The 24261-nt window shown below is 36.3% G+C and overlaps 1 protein-coding gene across 1 annotated transcript in view; it reads left to right on the forward strand.

Annotated features, from left to right (window-relative positions):
* The window catches only part of LOC130229051 (bromodomain and WD repeat-containing protein 3-like), a 37525-nt gene extending 20239 nt beyond the window's left edge, over positions 1-17286 (forward strand). The window contains 24 exon segments of the mRNA XM_056457644.1: positions 642-846; positions 916-1014; positions 1175-1282; positions 1414-1538; positions 1695-1777; positions 4356-4467; positions 4553-4614; positions 4688-4843; positions 6781-6901; positions 6999-7124; positions 7225-7300; positions 10611-10661; positions 10761-10801; positions 10803-10902; positions 11009-11028; positions 11030-11159; positions 13118-13269; positions 13361-13437; positions 13728-13760; positions 13763-13873; positions 15800-15972; positions 15974-16192; positions 16194-16248; positions 16251-17286. Of these exon segments, the coding sequence (XP_056313619.1) occupies positions 642-846; positions 916-1014; positions 1175-1282; positions 1414-1538; positions 1695-1777; positions 4356-4467; positions 4553-4614; positions 4688-4843; positions 6781-6901; positions 6999-7124; positions 7225-7300; positions 10611-10661; positions 10761-10801; positions 10803-10902; positions 11009-11028; positions 11030-11159; positions 13118-13269; positions 13361-13437; positions 13728-13760; positions 13763-13873; positions 15800-15972; positions 15974-16192; positions 16194-16248; positions 16251-16507 (2692 nt within the window). The 3' untranslated portion in view covers positions 16508-17286.
* The last annotated feature ends 6975 nt before the right edge of the window (positions 17287-24261 follow it).

A 24261-nucleotide genomic window follows, 5' to 3' on the forward strand; every position in this document is an offset into this window, starting at 1 on the left:
ACACCTAGGTTTGCTACAAGTCTTTAGAAATCCTTAGATTCTTCAGTTATCACAAAAAGATGATCTTTGCTTTCATTATTGTGCGATAAATCATCTGTGATAGTGAATGTGATATTGCATAGCTTGTTAGTGAACTCTGCGCAGTGCTGCTCTATCTGAAAGCATGATTTACTACTGATTACACAACTGGCTTTACTGACAAAATGTACATGAGAAGTTCCTACAGTCAATTACTCATCTCTAGTGTAGACATGCCTGTGCTACTGAGTCCTCACATGAACAGACTCGGTTTAAAGTGAAAGTAAACTCTTCAGAGTCATTCCTCATGCACAGGGCATTAAAGTGAAAGCAGCTTTGTGTGTTTATACCATTAATATAAATCACTGTTTTGTGCAGAAATCATTCAAAGCGTTAATACTCTGTGTAGAATTGAATCCATTTGGAATATTTATAATGTGTCGACGGTTTGTTTTGATTATTTTTGGTTAAAGTTAGGTTAGCCTTTAGCTCAAAAGTTGGATTTAAGAGCATCGATGTTCCTGATTTGCATAACGTTCATGATTTGTTTGTGATTTGCATGTTGTTGTTTTTTTTTAAATGACGAATGTTGCTGTTTGTCTCTTGTTAATATTTTATTACAGCGACTCTTCTAGTGAGTATTCTGATTGGACGGCAGACGCAGGAATCAACCTCCAGCCACCAAAGCGAACAACCAGAAGGCAGGCCCGTGTGGCTGTTAGCAGTAGCTCTGAGGATGAGGAGGGAACAGGACAGGGTGAAGGGGAAGCTGAGCAGACCACTAAACAAGCTGAAAAGAAGAAGAAACCTAAACAGACTAAACAGAGGGTGAGCATTCATCCATCATTCATTCATCAATATGTTTTTTTTCCTTTGTAGTAATGCGTGTTTGTTTAGTCTGTGCCTGCTGGAGAATTAGAAGAATGGTTGCCCCCTTCTTGGATCATGGAAACGATCCCAAGACGATCACCTTTCGTACCTCAAATGGGAGATGAGGTGAGTTTCTTTCTTAAAAGGTAGACATGCACAACATAATGCTTTAAGTAAATATGAGGATTTGCATTTTACATATACATCTGTCTGCATCTCTCTCTCTCTCTCTCTCTCTCTCTCTCTCTCTCTCTCTCTCTCTCTCTCTCTTTGTGTCTTTTTGTAGTTAATATATTTCCGTCAGGGTCATCAAGCTTATGTCCGAGCCGTAAGTCGTGCCAAAGCCTATAGCATTAATCCTCAAAAACAGCCCTGGAACCGCCTGGATCTCAGGGTAAGGGGCTCTTTTTTTGGCACATCACAATTTTCAGTTGTTATTATGGATAATCTGGTTTGCATTACACCTAATTCTCAAGCCACATCAGCAGCAACATGAGATTTGTGTTGTTTGTGTGTTGTCCTCAGGATCAGGAGTCTGTAAAAGTAGTAGGTATTAAATATGAAGTCGGGCCGCCCACTCTGTGCTGCCTCAAACTGGCCATCCTGGATCTCACCTCAGGGAAAATGACCAACGAATCCTTCAGCTTGAAGTACGCATTCTTTTGAAGGCCAAAAAAATTATAAGATTTGCTTATAATTTGCACAAATATAAACTTGTTGCTGGGAAAATATGAATAAATAGAAAATATGGATAGTTTTTGATCATGATTGTGGGGATTATTAATGCTAACTGTCCTTTTCTTTAGGTATCATGACATGCCTGATGTCATTGACTTTCTGGTGCTACAACAGTTTTATATTGAGGCCAAAGAACGCAACTGGCAGCCTGGTGAGTTTGTGCTTTTACTGAAGCTTTTGCTCAGACCAGGGGCTTGAATTTCACCAAACTTTATTCCTTAATATCAAACTTTGTTTTTGCTATAGCTATAGATGGAAATACAATCTTGTGGTTAGTTGAGATGAAGTGTGCTATTACTTCTCCGAGAGCTTACAGTATGCACTGATTGCTGCCTGGCTACAGTGAGTGAAAAAAAACAGTGAAATATGGGATGATTTGGGGGATTTAATGTAGTAAATAACCATCCAGAGCATGCCACTGCCAGATTTTTAACTGGGGTTTGTAAGCAAGAACACATCGCTTCTATTTTATTGGGTTGAAATCAAAATCTTTTCTGTATTTAAATGGTTTGGCTTCTGCATCTTTATCAGATCCTATAAATGTGAATAGGCAGATGTTTGCCATCCTTAGACAGCATTATTCTGTCATACCCAAGAACAAGACAGAAGCTGAGAGGTGACCGTGCATTTGCAGTGGCCGGTCCTAGGTTATGGAACAGTCTTCTCTTGTTTGTGAGACCTGCGTCTTCTGTAAATGACTTTAAATCTAAGCTATACTCACATCTTCTTACTCTTGCTTTAAACTATCTAGAAACACTTGGTCTCCTTTAATACTTAATTTTAAAGTGCATTTTTTTGGTTATTTTTATTTTTATTTTTTTGCCTTTTGTCTTGTTGTACAGCACAGTGGTCAACTGAAAGAGCCCCTATTATGCATTAAAAATGTCATATTTTGGTTTTGGGGGTCTCTACAGCAGTCTGATTTGCATGCAAAATCAAAAAACACTTTCATTGTCTTATATGCATTTATTTTTACCTAATTATCCCAACGACTCCCATATGTATTGTTCAGCGACTTGTTCCCAAACCCTCCTTAGTGTGAGACTAATCTGCGCTGATTGCTCCGATGATTTTGTTAAAAATCTGTGGATTTATGTGGAATGATTTTGGGAGTATCATAGCTAAAACCTTAATATATGAACTAAAAAGTAATACCTTTTTAACTTGTATTTAATGTTTACAATGCAAATCCAATTAGATCGACTTTATTTGGTAAACAAAGCAAGTCTTCTATATAATATCTCTACTAAAAGACAGAAAATATAACTTTACAAACTGTATTGTGAATAAATTATATTAACATTTTCATATTAGTCAATAAGATTGCTGAAATTAATTTAAAAACTGAATAAATATAAATCTACACACATTTACACAAGTAAATAAACTGAATTGTTGATGTGCTAGAAATCTGCGGAAAACCTGCAGAATTCTGCACGCAGATTCCTTGTGGGCCTACCGATGACCCAGTCTGTTGTGATTGGTCGACTGGGTTCAGCGCAAGTAAAAAGTCCAGTACAGTTATGAAGTATTCAACACAGAGTATGTGTGAGCCCAATGCAGGAATACAATAAAGCAATGCAGTTAAATACCAGCATATTACTCTACTCTTAACCCTAACCCCAAGTAATAACAATGACACATATTCAGTATTAATCCACACAATGGCAAAAGTTGGACTATTTTGAAAATTGACTGCGCGTGTGTAGGAAAGTTGATAGTGTCCATAGCAAAGACAAATGTCAGAGGATCCCGAGTTCAAACTCATTTAAATTAGCAAAGGATGAAGCACGCATCACGTTTTGAATGTGGTTTTGCATGCAATATGTGAAATAGCCCATAAAGATTTAACCTGAGAGATGCAGTACAAGCACTGATCTATAATAGATACGTGATTACAAGCCGCGCGGAGCGATTACAAGTTACAACACACAATTAAATACATATTTTGCAAACTACAGAAAACGAGGCAACCGTTTTAATTACCTTTACATGTTATGATCGGGAGGAAGAGGAAACTGGTCCATATGAACTGTAACCATTACTGACAAAGTCCCTGTCAAGGTCTGACAAAGTCCCATACATAATAGTATCTGCTGATCCTTCAATAGCAAATGGCCAACGAGTCCCGCGATGCAGCGTAGGTTATTGTATCAATCATTAGAAAAATGACTGGAACGAACACAGCACTAGGTTGGCTATACTGTTGAACTTTAACCCTTTATTCCCCGCAGCCGAATCTCCATCTGTCAGTGATCGTCATCTTCGTAGTGACTGAAGGGAAAAGGCGCGTTCACGTTTTACCGGATCCGGTACTACATATTTGGTGATGTACCATATCGACATCGACGTGTTCAGGCAAAAGATCCAAACCCAACTCGATTCATTTATTTAACTCTGAGTCAATTATTTTGTTAAAGAATCAATAGTTTTAAATGGTGCACTTTCAGATTTAATCTTCAGCTGGATGTTTTCATTCACTTAGCGCTGTCTTACACACTGCATGGAAGCTCATTTTCAAATACCCATAATAGGGGCTCTTTAATATGTAAAGAAATGAAATGAGAGCACACTTATTAGCAACGTGCTATAAAATCTGCAGAACGCCTTAGTGACCAAATAGCATAGGTTATTAAGTTATTAATGCTGTGATGAAGACGAATGCGTGTGTGGTTATAATGATCATAAATTAGCACATTTGTGAATATCAGCTGTGTGTTTGTGCGCAGGTCAGCGTTTCAGGAGCATAATTGATGATGCGTGGTGGTTTGGTTCACTGGAGTGTCAGGAGCCATTTGAATCTGAATATCCAGACAGCCTCTTTCAGTGCTACATTGTCAGGTACAGTAAATGACTTTGATCTCTGCCTAACCAGGGAACAGAGTACAGTGAATATCTCAATCATTGGGCTATGCTGTATTTGCAGGTGGGATAATGGAGAAAGAGAGAAGATGAGTCCATGGGATATAGAGCCTATTACTGAAGAAGGTATTGACACAATTTACTCCACACATTTACAGCAGTCATGTTCAGGCAGGTCTAACAGTGTGACTGTCTGCAGCTCCACTGCCAGAGGAAGACGGGGACAGCGTTCCAGTCACAGAGGACGAGCTCCAGGCACTGCTTTACAGCCCGCAGGAGGGAGAGTGGGGTCTGCACACACGAGATGAAGAGTGTGAGAGAGTCATCACCGCCATAGATCAGCTGCTAACACTCGGTATGACAAATACACGCACAAACCAGCCAAAACCCTTTCTGAGATTTATTGAAAATGGTGAGCTTCAGGTTGTTTCAGTTGCTGGTGTAACAAAACTAACATATTGACATTTTATCACTATCTGTAGTATTTATGCCAATAAAAACCTTCATCAAAAAATGTTAAATAACTTCAAACTTGTAACAGTATGTGGCGATAGACCGCAAAACCAGTCAGGAGTTTCAACTGAGATTAAATTGAGATTTATACATCAAATAAAAGCTGAAGTATTACGCTTTGCAGTGATGGTTTGGCTTGTTAGGATTTGGATAATATTTGGCTGAGGTCCAACACAGCTATTTTAATATCCGGAATCTGAGGGTCCCAAAAAATCAAAATACAGAGAAAATTGTCTTCCAAATTAAGTTCTTAGCAATGCACATTACTGATCACAAATTAAGCTTTGATGTATTAACAGTAGTAAAAACTAAATTACAAACGTCTTCATGAACTTGATCTCTACTTTTATATTCTAATGGTTTTTAGCTTAACAATTCCTTTAATATTTCGACCTATTCAATGTATTTTTACTATTTTTAAAATAGACTCATGCAACAGTGGTTTTCTGGTTCAGGGTAACATATATAGATTTTAAACCTAAACGATGAAAACATTTTGAGAATTTAATAAACTGAACCAATTTTGTCCTACATTATAATTAATGGTTGCCATTGTTGTTATCCACTGTGTGCATCACAAAGCTCTCTGTTAAAATCTCATTTAAAAAGTGATTTGTTACCCCTTTTAAAATCAAATCTAGTGATAATGATATCTTCTGTATGACGTTTTTGTATGAATATCTCAATTCAATGTAGTATCACATACAAAATACAGTCTAAGCAGTTGTGTTTAGGGATGTGAACCTAACTGGTCTCATGGTTCGGTTCAGTCATGATTACCATCGATTCGATGCTTTCCATCCACAATTATATATATTTTTTCTTCACAGCAAGAATTTTTTTTTTAAATCTATAAATATATTTATATATTACTTGTAATACAATTTTGTTCTTTAATACAAGCAGTCAGATATATTAACTGCACCTGTAATTTTACCTGCTCAAAAAAAACACTCTTAAACCAAACAAAATAAATGCGCAGAGGACAGCATGAGCATTTATCGAAAATAAACTCATGTAAATATCATCCCGCTTGCTTTCTGAACGTTGTCAAATGAGTTCTTACAACTATTAGTCAACATCTTCACCCGCTCAACAGAAATGTCTGCGATTGGCTCTAAAACTTAGCACTGCTCACCACCGGTAAGTGAAACGGACATCTTAGGTAATGCATAATAGACGCAGTGTAGAATGCTTAACAACCAAGAGGAGAGGAAAAGTTACCTTACAAACATGCCAGCATTTCAAAGGTATACATTGAGAAAGAGAGAGCTGTAGATGGAATTAAACGGCTTTCATTTTCTCACTAGCAGTGAAAGACTGTCCAACAAACTCAGAAGCAGTGAATTGTGCACCATTATCTGCTTTTTAGATTGCTGGAGCATTTACCCCCCCAGTTGTATTGTGCAGTGTTACTGCAATTTAAAGTAACTGGTGTCTGTTTAATATATCTTAAAATATCATTTTTGCCAGTGATGCCAAAGCAGAATTATTAGCATCCGTTAATATAGTCGTCAGTGTCATATGATCATTCAGACATCATTCTAATATGCTGACTTTGTGTTCAGGAAGCAATATTATTATACATTGAAATAATTAAACATTAGGATTCTTTGTATATTGTGTTTAGACCAAAAACCTCAACCTTTAAACAGTAATGTATATTAATTACTAATTTAACTTTAACAGATGAATGTGTTGTTTAATCATGACTAATTATTTATTGTTGACTATGACTAATTATTAAATGTTATTTTTTTTTTTTACTATTCTGTTCAGATGTGGCAAAGGCTTTCTCCAATCCGGTAAATTTGAGGGAATATCCGCTGTACTGCACTGTTGTGGCCTATCTCACTGACCTCAGCACCATCAGAACAAGATTAGTGCACCGTTTCTACAGGTATACAGTGCTTTAGTCTAATGACCACACACACCGCATCACCTGACAAAAATGTGGCAGTTTTTTATTTGACATGTATGCGTGTTTGCATGTGTAGGAGGATCTCTGCACTCATGTGGGAGGTGCGTTACATTGAACACAATGCTCGAACATTTAATGAACCGCAGAGCCCCATCGTCACGGCAGCTAAAGCAGTCAGCGATGTCCTGCTGCGGTTTATCAGGTCAGAGAAAATAGTTACTTTCACATTTAAATCAGAATTCTAATTACCCATTGAACTTATTTACCATTGTCATTTGCTCATTGTTCATGTGTGTCTTTAGGGATCAGAACTGTACTGATATCCTGGATCTTTACAATAAGATGAAGTCTGAATTCAGCAGTGAAGAAGACGAAGAGGTGAGAATGAGAGCTTGTGTGTCTGAATTATGTCAGGTCTGTGTGTGTGTGTGAGTGTGTTTGTGTGTGTGTGTTTGTGTTTGTGAGCTTCATAATAAGTATGGTCCAGAACAACTGTGGGGAAAAAAGCAATACACAAAAGCAATATTTTAAAAACAACATCAAATCAAATTATATAAAGGTTTCAAATCAAATTTAAACCTTTAGGTCATAAAGTATTTAAAGAAGTGTAAATAACAATTGTAATAGATTTTGTGAGCATAGATGGACAAATTTTTTTGCCAGTTTTAGTTTCTTATTCAGAGTATAATTTAATTACAAAGCAAACATCATGTTACTGTTTTATAATAAAAAAACATTAAAGGAAGAGTTCACCCCAAAATATTATTATAAAAAACATTAAAGGGAGAGTTCACCCCAAAATATTATGATAAAAAACATTAAAGGGAGAGTTCACCCCAAAATATTATTATGATAAACATTAAAGGGAGAGTTCACCCCAAAATATTATTATGATAAACATTAAAGGGAGAGTTCACCCCAAAATATTATTATGATAAACATTAAAGGGAGAGTTCACCCCAAAATATTATTATGATAAACATTAAAGGGAGAGTTCACCCCAAAATATTATTATGATAAACATTAAAGGGAGAGTTCACCCCAAAATATTATTATAAAAAACATTAAGGGGAGAGTTCACCCCAAAATATTATTATGATAAACATTAAAGGGAGAGTTCGCCCCAAAATATTATTATAAAAAACATTAAAGGGAGAGTTCACCCCAAAATATTATGATAAAAAACATTAAAGGGAGAGTTCACCCCAAAATATTATGATAAAAAACATTAAAGGGAGAGTTCACCCCAAAATATTATGATAAAAAACATTAAAGGGAGAGTTCACCCCAAAATATTATGATAAAAAACATTAAAGGGAGAGTTCACCCCAAAATATTATTATGATAAACATTAAAGGGAGAGTTCACCCCAAAATATTATTATGATAAACATTAAAGGGAGAGTTCACCCCAAAATATTATTATGATAAAAAACATTAAAGGGAGAGTTCACCCCAAAATATTATTATAAAAAACATTAAAGGGAGAGTTCACCCCAAAATATTATTATGATAAACATTAAAGGGAGAGTTCACCCCAAAATATTATGATAAAAAACATTAAAGGGAGAGTTCACCCCAAAATATTATGATAAAAAACATTAAAGGGAGAGTTCACCCCAAAATATTATGATAAAAAACATTAAAGGGAGAGTTCACCCCAAAATATTATGATAAAAACATTAAAGGGAGAGTTCACCCCAAAATATTATGATAAAAAACATTAAGGGGAGAGTTCACCCCAAAATATTATTATGATAAACATTAAAGGGAGAGTTCACCCCAAAATATTATTATGATAAACATTAAAGGGAGAGTTCACCCCAAAATATTATTATAATAAAAAACATTAAAGGGAGAGTTCACCCCAAAATATTATTATAAAAAACATTAAGGGGAGAGTTCACCCCAAAATACTATTATAAAAAACATTAAGGGGAGTTCACCCCAAAATATTATTATAAAAAACATTAAAGGGAGAGTTCACCCCAAAATATTATTATAAAAACATTAAGGGAGAGTTCACCCCAAAATATTATGATAAAAAACATTAAAGGGAGAGTTCACCCCAAAATATTATTATAAAAACATTAAGGGAGAGTTCACCCCAAAATATTATTATAAAAACATTAAGGGAGAGTTCACCCCAAAATATTATGATAAAAAAACATTAAAGGGAGAGTTCACCCCAAAATATTATGATAAAAAAACATTAAAGGGAGAGTTCACCCCAAAATATTATTATAAAAACATTAAAGGGAGAGTTCACCCCAAAATATTATAAAAAACATTAAGGGGAAGTTCACGCCAAAATAGTATGATAAAAAACATTAAGGGGAGAGTTCACCCCAAAATATTATTATGATAAATTAAAGGGAGAGTTCACCCCAAAATATTATTATAAAAAACATTAAGGGGAGAGTTCACGCCAAAATATTATTATAAAAAACATTAAAGGGAGAGTTCACCCCAAAATATTATTATAAAAAACATTAAAGGGAGAGTTCACCCCAAAATATTTTATAAAAAACATTAAAGGGAGAGTTCACCCCAAAATATTATGATAAACATTAAAGGGAGAGTTCACCCCAAAATATTATTATAAAAAATTAAGGGGAGAGTTCACCCCAAAATATTATTATGATAAACATTAAAGGGAGAGTTCACCCCAAATATATTATAAAAAACATTAAGGGGAGTTCACCCCAAAATATTATGATAAAAAAACATTAAAGGGAGAGTTCACCCCAAAATATTATTATGATAAACATTAAAGGGAGAGTTCACCCCAAAATATATTATAAAAAACATGAGGGGGGAGTTCACCCCAAAATATTATTATAAAAAACATTAAAGGGAGAGTTCACCCCAAAATATTATTATAAAAAACATTAAGGGGAGAGTTCACCCCAAAATATTATTATAATAAACATTAAAGGGAGAGTTCACCCCAAAATATCATTATAAAGGGGGAGTTCACTATTTTCACTTTGTCACCGTTATTAAATCAGTGTGCTAGTGGGACAGTACAGGTGACTTTAGCGATGACGAGGCTTCATTTAAACAGCAGAATGTGCCGTCTGACAACGAGGGGAAAATGCCTCACAGCAGTTGTTTTCCATCTTATTAGGTCACATTTTTTAAATGATCAGTCCAGGAGGTGGTGCTGATCGACAACAGTATCAGTTTAGAGAAGATAAATGCAGGTAAAATAGATTAAAACTATCATTTCAAAGCTGTCCAAATGTGACTGTTTACACGCATCAGCTGACAACTGGAAGTTTTTAGCATTCTCCTTGCGCATACACGCAAAGCATAATGGGTAATTTTACATTCCAAGAAAAAGGTCTATAGCAGAAGTGGAGTCAGACACGCCCTTAATGCTTTTGCGCCAGGCGCTTTAGACTTTGTGGCTAGATCTTTAAAGCCCTTTATTCTGTTGAACACATAAAATATATAATTTGAAGAAAGCTGGAAACCTGTAGCCATTGAATTCAGTAGTATTAGTTTTTTGTTACTATGGGTGTCAATGGTTACAGGTTTCCAAACTAACTTACTTCAAAATAAATATATTTTATGTGCTCAACAGAATAAAGGGTGTGAAGTAAATGATGACAGAATTTCCATTTGAAGGTGAATGGGTTACACATGAAGGAATAAGCTTTTCATTATCTCTGTTTGTTCAATAGGAGACGGTGGATGTGGACTCGGACACTCCTGGCACCTCCACTGGTCAGAGGGTGAGAGAACTCAAGCACACACATGTACAATTAACCTTCGAAATCTGAAAGAGTTACAGTCCCAAATGTGTTTTCTCTAACCCGTCCCACTATTTGCAGAGGTCCAATAGCACACCTCAGAAGCGTGGAGTGGTCCTGGATAAACGCCTGGCACAAACAATGCAAAGATCTTGTGAGGAGAATGATTGTGAGCTCAGATTCAGAGCCTTTCCGCCAGCCAGTCGACCTCTTCACGTACCCGGTACCTCACTCCACTCTCACTTTTTTTTGCCGCCTTGTACTTTTGGTTTGCTCACTTAGCATGACATGTCACTTGGATTTCATGTATCTGTCTTTCTCTGTGTCAGGATTATCGGGATATTATTGACACCTATGGATTTGGGCACAGTTTCTGAGACCCTGACAGGTGGAAATTATGAAAATCCTATTGAGTTTGCCAAAGACGTGCGGCTTATCTTCAGTAATTCAAAGGCTTACACACCCAACAAGAAGTCTCGGGTAAGACCGGCACCATTGTTTGTTTTTTTTACCTCTACCATAAACACACAATTATACAATTGTTTATATATACATATACATACAGGCATTTGGGGTATGTATGCTTTTGTAAAGGAATTTATTCAGTAATTCAGTCAATTGAATAAACTGACCAAGTCTTCGATGAGTAGGATTTTTATTTAGAATAAATGCTGTTCTTTTGAATGGATCATTCATTTATTAAATTCAGGAATCCTGAAAAAGATAATAACCCTTTCCAATAATAATAAACCGTTTTCAAACTTTGAATGCAATTGGTCTGATTTATAAAATTTCCATAGAAACCTTCCTAAAAGTAAACGTACACCAGAATATATTTTGATTTATTTATTAATGATTATGGCTCATATGGTCATTTTAAAGTGCTTCGATCAAGTCAATATTTAAGTTAAATGTTTACTTACAGTTGTTCACTTTCTCCTGTCAAGTTTGTTTATTATAGATCACAACTTTTAAGTGGGAAGTGGTGTACGCACCTGTTTTGTGCTTCCGCCATGTTTATAAATGATCACTTAGAATGATTTCTGAAGGATCACGTGAAACTGACGACTGAAGTAATGGCATCTGAAACTTTACCATCACATAAATAATAAAATTTTTAAAAACTAACTAAAATATTTATTTTAATCATATGATCATCAAATTTCACATTATTATTTGAGTGTATTGTATATTACATTTAATATAATTGCAGCCTTTGTGATATCCTTCTGAAACATTTCAAACAAGTGTCTGTGGTTTATTTTTTGATCTCATATGGTCATATCCAGTGTTGGGGATGTTCCTTTAAAAGAGTAATTAGTTATAGTTACTAGTTACTTCTCACAAATAGCAACTGAGTTACATAATCATAAAAGTAATTAATCACCAGCTAAAGCAACTATTGCATTACTTGAAAAAACTAATTTGTCAAATGACTATAAAATAAATGGAAATCATTGTACACTTATCTACACTATTTTATTGTTGTTAACGGACGATGTGAGAGACAACAGCAGCATGTCCTCAAATATATATCTAGATATCATTTTGTTTAATTCTGAGTCAAAAGTGTTTGCGGTGGAGAAAAAGGAAGTTAAATTTGCTTTGACGTCATGGTTTGTCTCCTCCTTTGGTAGCAGAGCTCACATTATCGCCTGTGTAACCACTAATTATGTGGCGGCATGTGACGAGGTGAGGTGCAGAGAGAGGCCCCTTTTTTTTTCCTGGCCATAAGTTGCATGAAACAAACATTCTGCCTTTCACCTCAACGAGGGAAAAGTAGTGCAAATATTACCAGTTTTTAAATACTACCTTTGAACTAGTTGGATTTACCATCGTTCTGACTTCTGGTCATTGGTGTGTGCCATGAATGTGTGTGTGTGTGTGTGTGCTTGCTGTGTACCCGCACTGCTCTGCCTCTGATTGGCAATCGATGGAAATGTACTCTATCTAAGCCAATCATCACGTTCTCAGTTACACCACATTCACAGACACGCCAATCATCATCACTGGTTGGTTATGTGTCTTGCTCCAGCCCCGGACACACACCCACCTCTGGGAGAGGTACTATGACTGAAAGAGCTGCTGCTCGCATGAAACCACATCAGTGAGCTCAATTATAGTAACGCGCATTCATTGTCAGTAAGGGGGAAACGGTAATTCATTTGATTACTCGTTACTGAAAAAGTATTGCTGTTAGTAACGACATTTGTTTATAGTGCCAGTATTCCCATCACTGGTTATATCTCATGTAGTTAGTATTTTTTTTCTCATACTTTTGTGGTTAGCTATACCTGTTAAATATAGGTACTGTAGATATATTTGTATTCTTTATATATGTAGTTGCCATTTTCCTTAGACTCCCTATTTTATCATTTAAGTGATGGATAGTGTTTTAGGCAGTACAGCTGACAGTTTGACTATTGTTTGTTGTGTAGATCTACAGTATGACTCTGAGCCTGTCAGCGTTCTTTGAGAATCAGATCATTCCCATCATCTCAGACTACAAATCTGCGGTTCAGAATCATCAGCGGAGGAGTCAACAGAGGCTCATGTGCAGCAAGAGATTACAGAGTTCCTCCCAACAGGAGTAAAACATGTACACTCCCTGTTTATGATTCAAAGTTCACACCTTTTTCATTACTTTTTTGAAACATTTCAAACTTGTTTTGTTTCTGCAGCCCCAAAGGAAAACAGAAGTCAGGAAAGAAAACCTTGCTGATGTCTGCAAAAACCCGCACACGGAAATCCTCTCAAGGTGTGTAGGAGTTTTATATGTGTTGCAATTAATGATGGGAGCCTGGATTTGCATTGATTTTTGACCTTGCAACAATAAAATTGGCAGTGATCATAATACTAGTGAATTAAGACTAGTGAATTTGTGTACTTGTTGATTTAAGAACTAGAAAAAGGCTAAAAGAGATCAATCACGCAAAAGTCCTCAAAGTTGTATGACAATATTAGTATGTGCTCACTTTATTAAAAACTGCCCGTAACATGCCTAACCAAAAACCATCTATTGACAGAACAATGTTTTTCCCCCACCAGATTCGAATGTTGCACAAGTTGATGAAGACAGTCAGCGTCTTCCTCCTCGTCATCTTCCTCTTCCTCATCCTCCTCTTCCTTTTCATCCGAGCAGGCAGGAGCCAACAGAGTTACCCGCAGCCAAGTTACATCAAGTAAATCCTCAGGTACACACATTTACGTAAACACCAATAACAAGTTTGAGGTCAATTCGATTTTAATGTTTAAAGTTAAACTTTTTGCGAATGTTAGTTTGTTGTTTGTTCCCAGAACATCCTGTGTTGGTTAGTCAGGAAAGTTTTCTTTTTGTAGAACATCCTCTTTAAGTTGTTATAAAAAACCTTCCATCATTGTTCTTCGTCCTTTATAATAAAAGAAAAAATTCTTGGGCAACAAATTAGCATATCAGAAAGATTTCCGAAGGGTCACATCCCAGCTGGCACAAGATGTCAACATGACGTCAGATTGATGTTGTACACTAACGTCTTGGGGACGTTGCAGTTTGGGTGTAATTGGGTGGCACAGACAGACACAACTACAGTGTCCAACGTCGGACGATGTTGGATTTTAGTCACTTTCCAATGCAACCTAAAAACAAACAAATATCAACGTCTAATGATGTTACAGCTTGACGTTGTATGGACATTATCACTATGACGTCTATCAGACATTGGATTTTGGTTGCCATACCTGATGAATAAATTTTTTAAAGTCTATGTGATGTTGGTTTGTACCTAATGTACCTAATGTAATGTTTGTACCTAATGTGATGTATGTTGTACCCAAAATCATCAAAATATCAAGTCATTTGATTATTGGACATCAAAATATTCAATTCAATTCACCTTTATTTGTATAGCGCTTTACAATGTAGATTGTGTCAAAGCAGCTCATAAAAGGTCATAGTAAATAGGAACAGTGTAGTTCAGTTTTAGTGTAGTGTTTAAGTTCAGTTCAGTTTAGCTCTGTCAGTGTGGTTTAAAAATCTCTACTGAGAGTCCAAATATGAAGAGCAAATCCATCGATGCGCAGCTCTACAGATCCCAAACCATGCAAGCCAGTGGTGACAGCGGAGAGGGAAAAAAAACTTCACCAATTGGTAAAAGTGAAGAAAAAAACCTTGAGAGAAACCAGCTCAGTTGGGCACGACCATTTTAATTTCTCCGCTGGCCAAAGGTCTTGTTTATAAAATAATAATTTTTACAAAATAATATTGTCCTTAGACACTGGCTTGACACCTGACATCACAACCATTAATGCCTTATGATGTTGTGTGGCTGCTGGGATGAGACCAAAAATGTAGTAATGAAACTGAATTCTATTTGAAAATACGGTGTATTAAATATAGAAACGACTTCAGTCTTCAACCTGTATTATTTTTTTCTTTATTTTAAAAAAACATTATAAAAGATCTCCAAAATAATAATTGTTAAAAAATAACAATTATTTCTAATTATATAAAAGGGACACCTAAAAATAAATCCACCCTCACAAACAGTTGAACAGTAACATTTATCAAAAAGAACTTCCTCCTACAGTTGACTGATGTTCATATGCAAACACCATTAATAAGTTGTGGTCAGTTCGGTTTTATTGTTTAAAGAACTTAAATTATTGGTTCAGAACTTTCTGGGAAGTTAGTTTCTTATTCTATGTTGGTCGCTGGTTTGAGTCCCAGCTGGGCCAGTTGGCATTTCTGTGTGGAGTTTGCATGTTCTCCTCGTGTTCACTTGGGTTTCCTCCAGGTGCTCTTGTTTACCCCACAGTCCAAAGACATGCGCTATAGATGAACTGAATAAAACTAAATTGGCTGTAGTTTATGTGTGTGAATGAATGTGTTTGGGTGTTTCCCAGTACTGGGTTGCAGCTGGAAGGGCATCCGCTGTGTAAAACATATACTGGATAAGTTGGTGGTTCATTCCGCTGTGACGACTCCTGGTGATGAATAAAGGGACTAAGCTAAAGGAAAATTAATTAATGAATGAAAAGTGGCACCTAAAAAAATCACCTTCAGAACCGTTTGAACAGCAGCATATTTCACAAAGAACCTGTTTCTCCTACAAGTTGACTATTTGTCCTGTATTTATCTAAAGGTGTCTTTCTACCAAACGGAGGTCGAAGTTCCCGTAGGAGACGAGCCGTGTTAACAGAAGAGGGAGAGGTTTCCGAATGTGAGAGCACCAGCTCATCTTCATCTTCAACATCTGCATCTTCATCCTCATCTGCAACCTCCTCCTCTTCATCCGAGAGCGACGACAGCAGTGCCCGAGGTAAGCGGCTTCGCAGATGGCGGCGATCACGACTACAGCAAAGCTCCGCAACATAAACAGAAAGGCAAAGCTCAAGCGCCACCACCACCACCTCCACCTCCACCGCCAGCTCCCACGATTGACAACACAAAGAGAAAGAGGAAAGGAGAAGAAGAGCAGTCTGCAGAACCTGAGAAACGACCACGGCGGACAAGCAACAGAGAGGAGGAGAGGAGGGGAGGAGGAAGAGGAGGAGGATAACGAGCCTGAAGAAGAGGAAGAACCAGATGAAGAAGAGAACCAGAGGAGGAAGAGGAGGAGTCAGATGATGAAAATGTCATTTCACCATCAAAAAGGTCAAATCAAAGGACTCCAAAGTCGGGACGGGTCAATACTCGTAACCAAGGGCGTAGGACTGTTCTGTACAACGACGACTCTGAAGAGGAGGGTCCCACGTCGGACCCGCTGAATCTGGGAATGTCCCGTTCCGGAAGAGTCCGTCGCATGACTGAACGTGCAAGGGTCAGCCATCTAATGGGCTGGACACATTGATGATCCTTACACAGACTCACTACTGCAGGGATTTTGTTTTTAGTACTGTCTTTGTTTGTTTTACGTCCCCAGACTTGACGTTCATGACTCTTCCTGGACTGTGGTGCTTTCTCTTCTCTGTGGTTTGCTAGAATCTACCACACCATCGTCTAATCAGCCACCTCTGCCTTATTCTGGTCCAGAGCGGCGAAGAGTCAGTCGTTCTTCCCATCTTCTGTCTTTCAGTTTCTTTCACTCCGAGGAGTCTATCCTGTCAGAAAGATGGTGCTGCTGTTCTCCCACTTCCATCTTGCATTCTTTTCATACCCTTTTTTTAACTAACGATCATCGAAAACACTTAAGTTTACCGTGTAATTCAGCTGACTTGACTTCACTGTTAAATCAGGTTATGCATTTACCTCTGTTCAATAATGAGATCAATCTGAGACGCATTAAGTACTTCCAGATCACTCGCGCTGCACCTCCTCCATCTGAGCTCAGACGTGAGAGGAGGATTGTGGGAAATGTAGGAGAAAACGCACTTCTCCTCGCTCGAATACACTTCAGATACACTTTTTTTACAGAATATATTTATATTTTTCCACTCTTGTATGGTACACTCGGATTCATTCTTGGCTTTCAGTAAGGAGGACGTTCGTGTTGATGATGTTTGCACATTTTATGTCGAGTTTATGTGGCAGCTGATTGGTGGACATGAGGTGACGTCTAAATCCTCTATTCTGACTGGTTCAGATTTCATGTATATTGAAACTGGTGCTTTCTGAAGAGTAACAGGCTGTTTTTTTACTTTTGGTTTGTGTTAATTTCCCTCCGTGCCATTTATCATGAAAACCGAAAAGACTGTTCTGGTTTGAACAGGAAACGCTCTCTGAAAGTCACCTAATGTGTGTTCAGGATGGTGAATACAAAGCATTATGAACTGAAGAGGTCAAATTGAATCTGAGTTTGTGGTGTCAAACGGTGTGTCCAGGACACCTTTTTAACGCACTGGTACATCTCTCTTGCTCTGTTTTGCTCTAGTTTATCCAGTGTCTTACTTTTGGTTTTCTCTTAGTTGCACTGCTGTGAGAAGCACCTTCTTCATCCAGTCTCTAAACTGATTTTCCTCCAGTTTGAGAGCTCAGCCTGTTGGATACAGCATTAGAATCTTCAGGCTCTGTGTCACTTCGACATGATCTAACCAGACTGAGTTCATTCATTTCCTTTCCATTTTCACAGCTTTTTTATCAGGGTTGTTCATGGTGTGACAGACGAGGCCTGGATCTGTCAGTGACTATGATGGGGAAGATGGTCATGATGATGTTAGATGTCATAAGCTTGTGTGTTCATTTTTTTTTTTATTTGTACACATTTTGGATTGTTTTTATAATAAAAGATGTAAAACTGATTATGTTCTACTAGTGTTTTCTGCTACTGTTATGTTCTTTATTGTTTTCTGTTTGTTTGTGTTTGTTTATGTGTGCATGTACACTAATTGGCCACTTTATTTGGTACACCTTTTGGTGGACTATATTTTCCTTCAAGTCTGCTTTCGTTCTTCGGGGTATTGATTCAACATGGTGCTAAAAGCATTAAAAGGTGTTGTATGTAAGTTTTCGACTCTTCTAAAGCATAAAAATACCATAATATGTTTGCGGATATTTAAAAAAACATGCCAAATGAACTTTTTGTTTATCTGAAAAACAATGCTGAAGTCAGATATTCTGCTTTGAAATGCGAGTTATGTGCTGGAATATCTGTCTTTTTGTTTTTTTTTTAACTTGCCCAATGCCAGTTTAGCCAATTATATTTCAGCATCCTAGGTTGCCTTGGTGGAAATCCGTGTATTTCATTCATTCATTTAGAAAGGCTCTGAAAGCATGCATCCATTACCGAAATGCAACCTCCGGTGGTCAGTAGCAGACTCTGAAATCAGACGCAGATCAGTTTCACATGAGGGTATCAATTTGAAAATTAGCAAATTATATAAATATTACCAGCGTAAATATGAGGTGAGCAGATTACGTTTTAACCCTGTGTCCCAACCACATGCTACGTGACGAAATTTGCAGTGATGAGCAATTTGGCTGTTTGCACCAGATGAAACACGACAGAAGTTTAAATACAGCCAATCAGAAGCACAGAATAGTGCACTTACTGCACTTCTACAAAATGGTAAATTTTACAATCGAATTAATACATATTAAACCTCTTAACAATATTAAATGCACATGCTGAATCACTAATATGTGTTGGTTTTGAGTCACAGTTCTAAAGTTCAATTTCAAACAGTTTATTTTGTTTTCAAGATCTGAAGTGAACTGTCTGCTGCTGCTTTCAGTAGTATGGCAATAAAGGTCATGTAAAATGACATTCAAATTCATATTGTTAACATTTAACACTGAGTAAAGCACATGAGGTGTACCTGGGGTGATCATTGTCAGTTTTCTGTGTTCAGCTGCATGAAATAGAAGCCATTTCTAATATATCAATTCGAGGTGTTTGTTAGAAAAAAACTCCTTTTAATATGGAAAAATATTCCTGCTATCTCGTGCCGTTGCTTTTATATAGAACACGGTTTAAATCAGCCTTTAGGCTCGATCGTCAGACTTGCTCCTGTTGGTCATCAATCTGGCAACCTGGCTTGTGTCTGTTTGGATTTAAGAATGTAATACCTACTTAAACCACTGTCTGGGTGTCAAACTTACATACTGCATGCACCTTTCCATATTGATACGAAAGCATATATACACTCACGGCCACTTTATTAGGTACCCTGTCCAACTGCTCATTAATGCAAATTCCTAATCAGCCAATCACATGGAGGCAACTCCATGGCGTGAATCATCTCAGACTGGTTTTTTGAACATGACAATGAGTTCACTGTACACAAATGGCCTCCACAGTCACCAGAACTCAATCCAATAGAACACTTTTGGGATGTGGTGGAACAGGAGATTTGCATCATGGATGTGCAGCTGACAAATCTACAGCAACTGCGTGATGCTATCATGGCAATATGGACCAAAATCACTGAGGATATTTCCAGTACCTTGTTGAATCTATGCCATGAAGGATTAAGGCAGTTCTGAATTTACCAGACTAACATTCATAGTGTGAATCCCATAGGTGCTCAACCGAATTGAGACCTGGTGATTGTGAAGGTCAGTTAAGTACAGTGAACCCCATTTTGTACTTATTATATTACTTTAATATACATTTTATCAATTTAATCATAATTTTTCCTATTAATTATTTCACAAGTGAATTTTTGGATTTAATATGATCTAAATAGTCATAATGTTTATTTTAATGGTCTTAATTTATCTTATCTTAATTTTTATTTTAATTCATGGTCATAATAGTTTACGGTTTTATCACATTTTTAACACTTATTACTACATGTGTATTTTTGTCTACACATTTTAGCCCATTTAGCCCCCCTTTGCGGAGCCCAGCTTAAAAAAAAAAAAAAAACAAAATGGATTATCACATAAACTTTTACTAAACTTATGCACATAACTGAGTAGGATATGTTTTTTATTAATAATGAAAATGTGCACAAACTATAGTGGAAAAACTTTCACAGATTAAATTCCAGTATTCGGAATAAAATAAATGATGTGATTTTTATTATAGGAGATCATGTGATGATAATAATGGGTTTAATGGAGAGATTTAATGGACAAACCAGTAAGCAGACTACATTGTAAAACACCTGAAATGTTGTTTTTGGTCATTCTAAAATGCCTTTCCCAAAATCTGCCATCAGTATTATTATTATAATATTATTACATCCAGAACTGTCTTGAGCGTCTTTGCTCCCAAAGAGCAGTCTTTCTCCTCCAAATGCCACCATGCATTTAATTTGGCAGGTAATTCAAAAGAAAAAGACTCACACAGCTTGTCCTACTGGAGCAAATGTTGTTTTCTTTTGATATATGGCGGCAGTTTATCAGAAAGTGGCGATTTCGTTCTCTTTGACTCATTGGATGGAAACGCTACATTATTCACACAACTTTTATGCAATATTGCAAGTTTGTGCATAAATTTAATTCGCATATTGGATACCTATTGACTTGTGTGATGAAATTTATACAATTTCAACTTAAACGAGTACAAAGGGGCAATCTATTTTATTATAATTTTTGGAGAAAGGATGTGCAGATACTTTCTTGTGTTTCACTTCCTAGTGTGCATGTGTTGAGCACTTATATGCATGCACAGTTGCACACAAACTAACAAATAGACTTTTTGAAATGCAGTGAGTTTGAGTGCACACATGCTAACTTGCGCATTAAAAATTCAAAGTATACTTTTGGCTTTAACTACGGTGGCCGAGAAAGCTTACCGCGCTGCAATTTAAGCTAACACATCCAATTACAAAAAACACTAGCAAATTAAGGAAAAAGATCTTCATTAATTTGACAGCACATGTGCTGCAAATCCTTAAAACGCAAAACACATTAATAAAGCACACTGCATTTTCTCACAACACAAACCAATGAATAATACACACTGCATTTTCTAACAAAAAGACATCAGAACACAACGGAAATGTTTCAAGGGGACCCAAAAACGTGACAGATGCCGCTGTGCCGTGACTATTGCTCAGAAGTTGTAGGTGATCTTTGAAAGGTGAGTTTTTGTTTGTTTATTTTAACATCCTGATTCCCGTGTCTTAGTATTTATTAGCTTAAATAACCATACATTAATTGCCGGGTCAATCATGTTTTAGGTGTGTCCTTAAAACATTTTTGTTGTGTTGAGAGAAAATGCAGCGCATTTTGGTAAATTGTTTGCGCAGTGTGAAAATGCAGCGTGTTTTTTAAAAATGTGTTTGCGTTGTGAGCATTTGCAGCATGTGTGCTGTCAAACTTATGAAGATCTTTTCTTAATTTGCTGGCGTTTTTTGTAATTGCACGTGTGTTCTTAAATTGAAGCACATTAAGCTCTCTTGGCCACCATATTTAACTTGTCTTTCAGTCTGTAATGATTGCATTGACATCTGCATTTGTCTGCAAGTCAGTGAACCAGGCCTCTGTCGCTATTTCTAAAATGACCTGTTAAAAATTGACCATTGATGACTGAAAGAAATTGACTGTGTAAGAAATTAGTGCTGCACAGTAGATCATTTAAAGCATATGACAAAAGTGTAATATCTAATATATGTGGAATAGTAAGCACTTCAAACTCAGTACACTTCAAATTCAGTAGATGAATTCAAATGATGAATTTGCATAATTGATGAATTTTTTTTTTAATTTTTGGGTGAACTGTACTGTATTATAACTGTATATTGCTCTGCTCAATTTAACACTTGCATATGTGGCTTTACAGTAGGTTGACTTCAATTTCACAGCAGCATTGCACTTCCTTCCTCAATTTTATTTTACATGTATTTTGCTGCTCCTGGGCCACATTCACGGTCTATAATTGATACTGCTTCATTATTTTTTATTTATAATAATATTTTTAGGGGTTTTCACCTTTAATTTGGATAGGTTACAGACAGTAAAGTATTAGGAGCAGAGAAAGGGGAAGGGTCGGCAAAAGACCCATTAGATGGGAATCAAACTCAGGTCGCCGTGAGCACCATGGTGCTATTTGTCGGCGCACTTAACCCCCTAGGCTATTGGCACTGACACTACTGTATCATTTAAATTAAATAATTAATTTGCTTCAACTAAAGCAACAAACATCCTAATGCAATCAGTTAGATCATGACTTTAAAAAATACTCTCATCTTAATAATATTGAAATCTGTAATCTCACCTCTCACAGTTCGGGGTGTCAGAGATGGTCTGGCAGTGGCGTTTGTTGCATCAGGACAGGTCACAGGAGGGGATGAGTGTGCATGATTGTATCCGTCATGATTTGTGGCGTCTTCTGTGCAGTTCAGAACATAAAGGGAAGCTTCTCCGAGCATGATAGTGACCTACACACAAAAACACCGCTCAAGCTCCAGTAAATGAAATGTTTTCTCAGAATAAAATACAAAAGCACAGTTTAATCAAAGTGAAGTCAGCAAAATCAAACGGAAATGAGTAACTTACCAGAATTGAATGAGTTACGCAAACTTATACACGAATGCACAGTGACTGCACTTCCTTAATAAATGAATTGCTTTCGTCAGATCAGTACGAATTAAAAAGACAAAAGTGATTCCATTTTAATCTTTGTAAAGAGATCAAATACTTTCTTCCTAAGGCGATAACGATATCATATATTCTTGTTGCAATAATTGCTGAAGCTTTTATTACGATATACAGTTAAAGTCAGAATTATTAGCCCGCTGAATTTTTAGTCCCTGTTTATTTTTTATCCAATTTCTGTTTAACGCAGAGATTTTTTCAACATTTCTAGACATAATAGTTTTAATAAGTCATTCTAATAACTGATTTATTTTATCTTTGCCATGATGACAGTACATAATATTTGACTAGATATTTTTCAAGACACTTGTATACAGCTTAAAGTGACATTTAAAGACTTAATTGGGTTAATTAGGCAGGTAAGGGTAATTAGGCAAGTTATTGTATATCGGTGGTTTGTTCTGTAGACTATCGAAAAAAATATAGCTTGAAGCGGCTAATAATTTTGACCTTAAAATGTTTTTTTTTTAATTAAAAACAGCTTTTATTCTGGCGAAATAAAACAAATAAGACTTTCTCCAGAAGAAAAAATATTATCAGACATACGTGTAAATTTCCTTGCTCGTTAAAATAACATGGGAAATATTAAAAAAAAAATAATAATTCAAAGGGGGGCTAATAATTTTGACTTCAACTGTATATGTTATTATCAGAAAGCTGACATAAGATGCACGGTTAATTTACAGATACATGTGAAGTTATGTTTGAAATGGCCTTTGAAAGGAGAGTTTATCCAAAAATGTAAATTCTGCCATTATTTACTTATCGTTTACTTGTTTCAAACCATAATAAGTATTATGATATAATATAGTATTATTAACTATACGTTTCTTTCTCCTGTTAAATATGAAAGAAAGTACTTTGAAAAACCTGTAATCATTGACTTTGTATTTCCTACTATGGCAGTCAATGTTTCCAGGACCTCAGCTTTCATCAAAATATCTGCTTTTAGAATAGAAAGAAGTATCTCTCACACGGACCGTAAACAGTGAGCAAATTTGTTGAGGTAAAGTTGGTTTTATATTCACACATTCAGACTTTCTCCTTATTAATATAATTTCAGAAAAGTATTTGTTGCAAATTCTTCATTGGGAAATCTGTAAGCATTCATCGACTATCAAAGTACAACATTGTTCACAGTCAAATAAATAGCTAGTGTGTTTTCAAGTCATACATGTGATTTAGACCGAACATTCAAAGTACCATTGCAAACAATATAGGGAGCAAGTCGCAAGTTGACACTGAACGAATGTGAGAATATAAAACCAATTACCTCCACAGCAAATTTTCACTTTTGGTTGAATTTTCCCTCTAGGTCTTCAAGGATGTTAATGTGAATATTGTATATATGTATAAGGAACTTACCTAATGCTTGTTTGTATGGCTGCACAAACTGAAATATGATGACTGGAAGTAATTTCCAAAGTAATATATCAGTTTGGGATAGTCCTTTCATCTATTAGTGTATTTCTGAGATGTTTTCTCTGGGCTTTTGTCTCTGGTCTGGGTAGCAACAGAGGAAGTAAGCAGTTATAGATCACACACACACACACCCAAACACATACACAGATTAGGCCTCTGCTGTTTAAGCAAAGCAGAAGTGAGAAAATCTTGTCTGCT

Source organism: Danio aesculapii, chromosome 5 (genome assembly GCF_903798145.1).
Source record: "Danio aesculapii chromosome 5, fDanAes4.1, whole genome shotgun sequence".
NCBI lineage: Eukaryota > Metazoa > Chordata > Actinopteri > Cypriniformes > Danionidae > Danio > Danio aesculapii.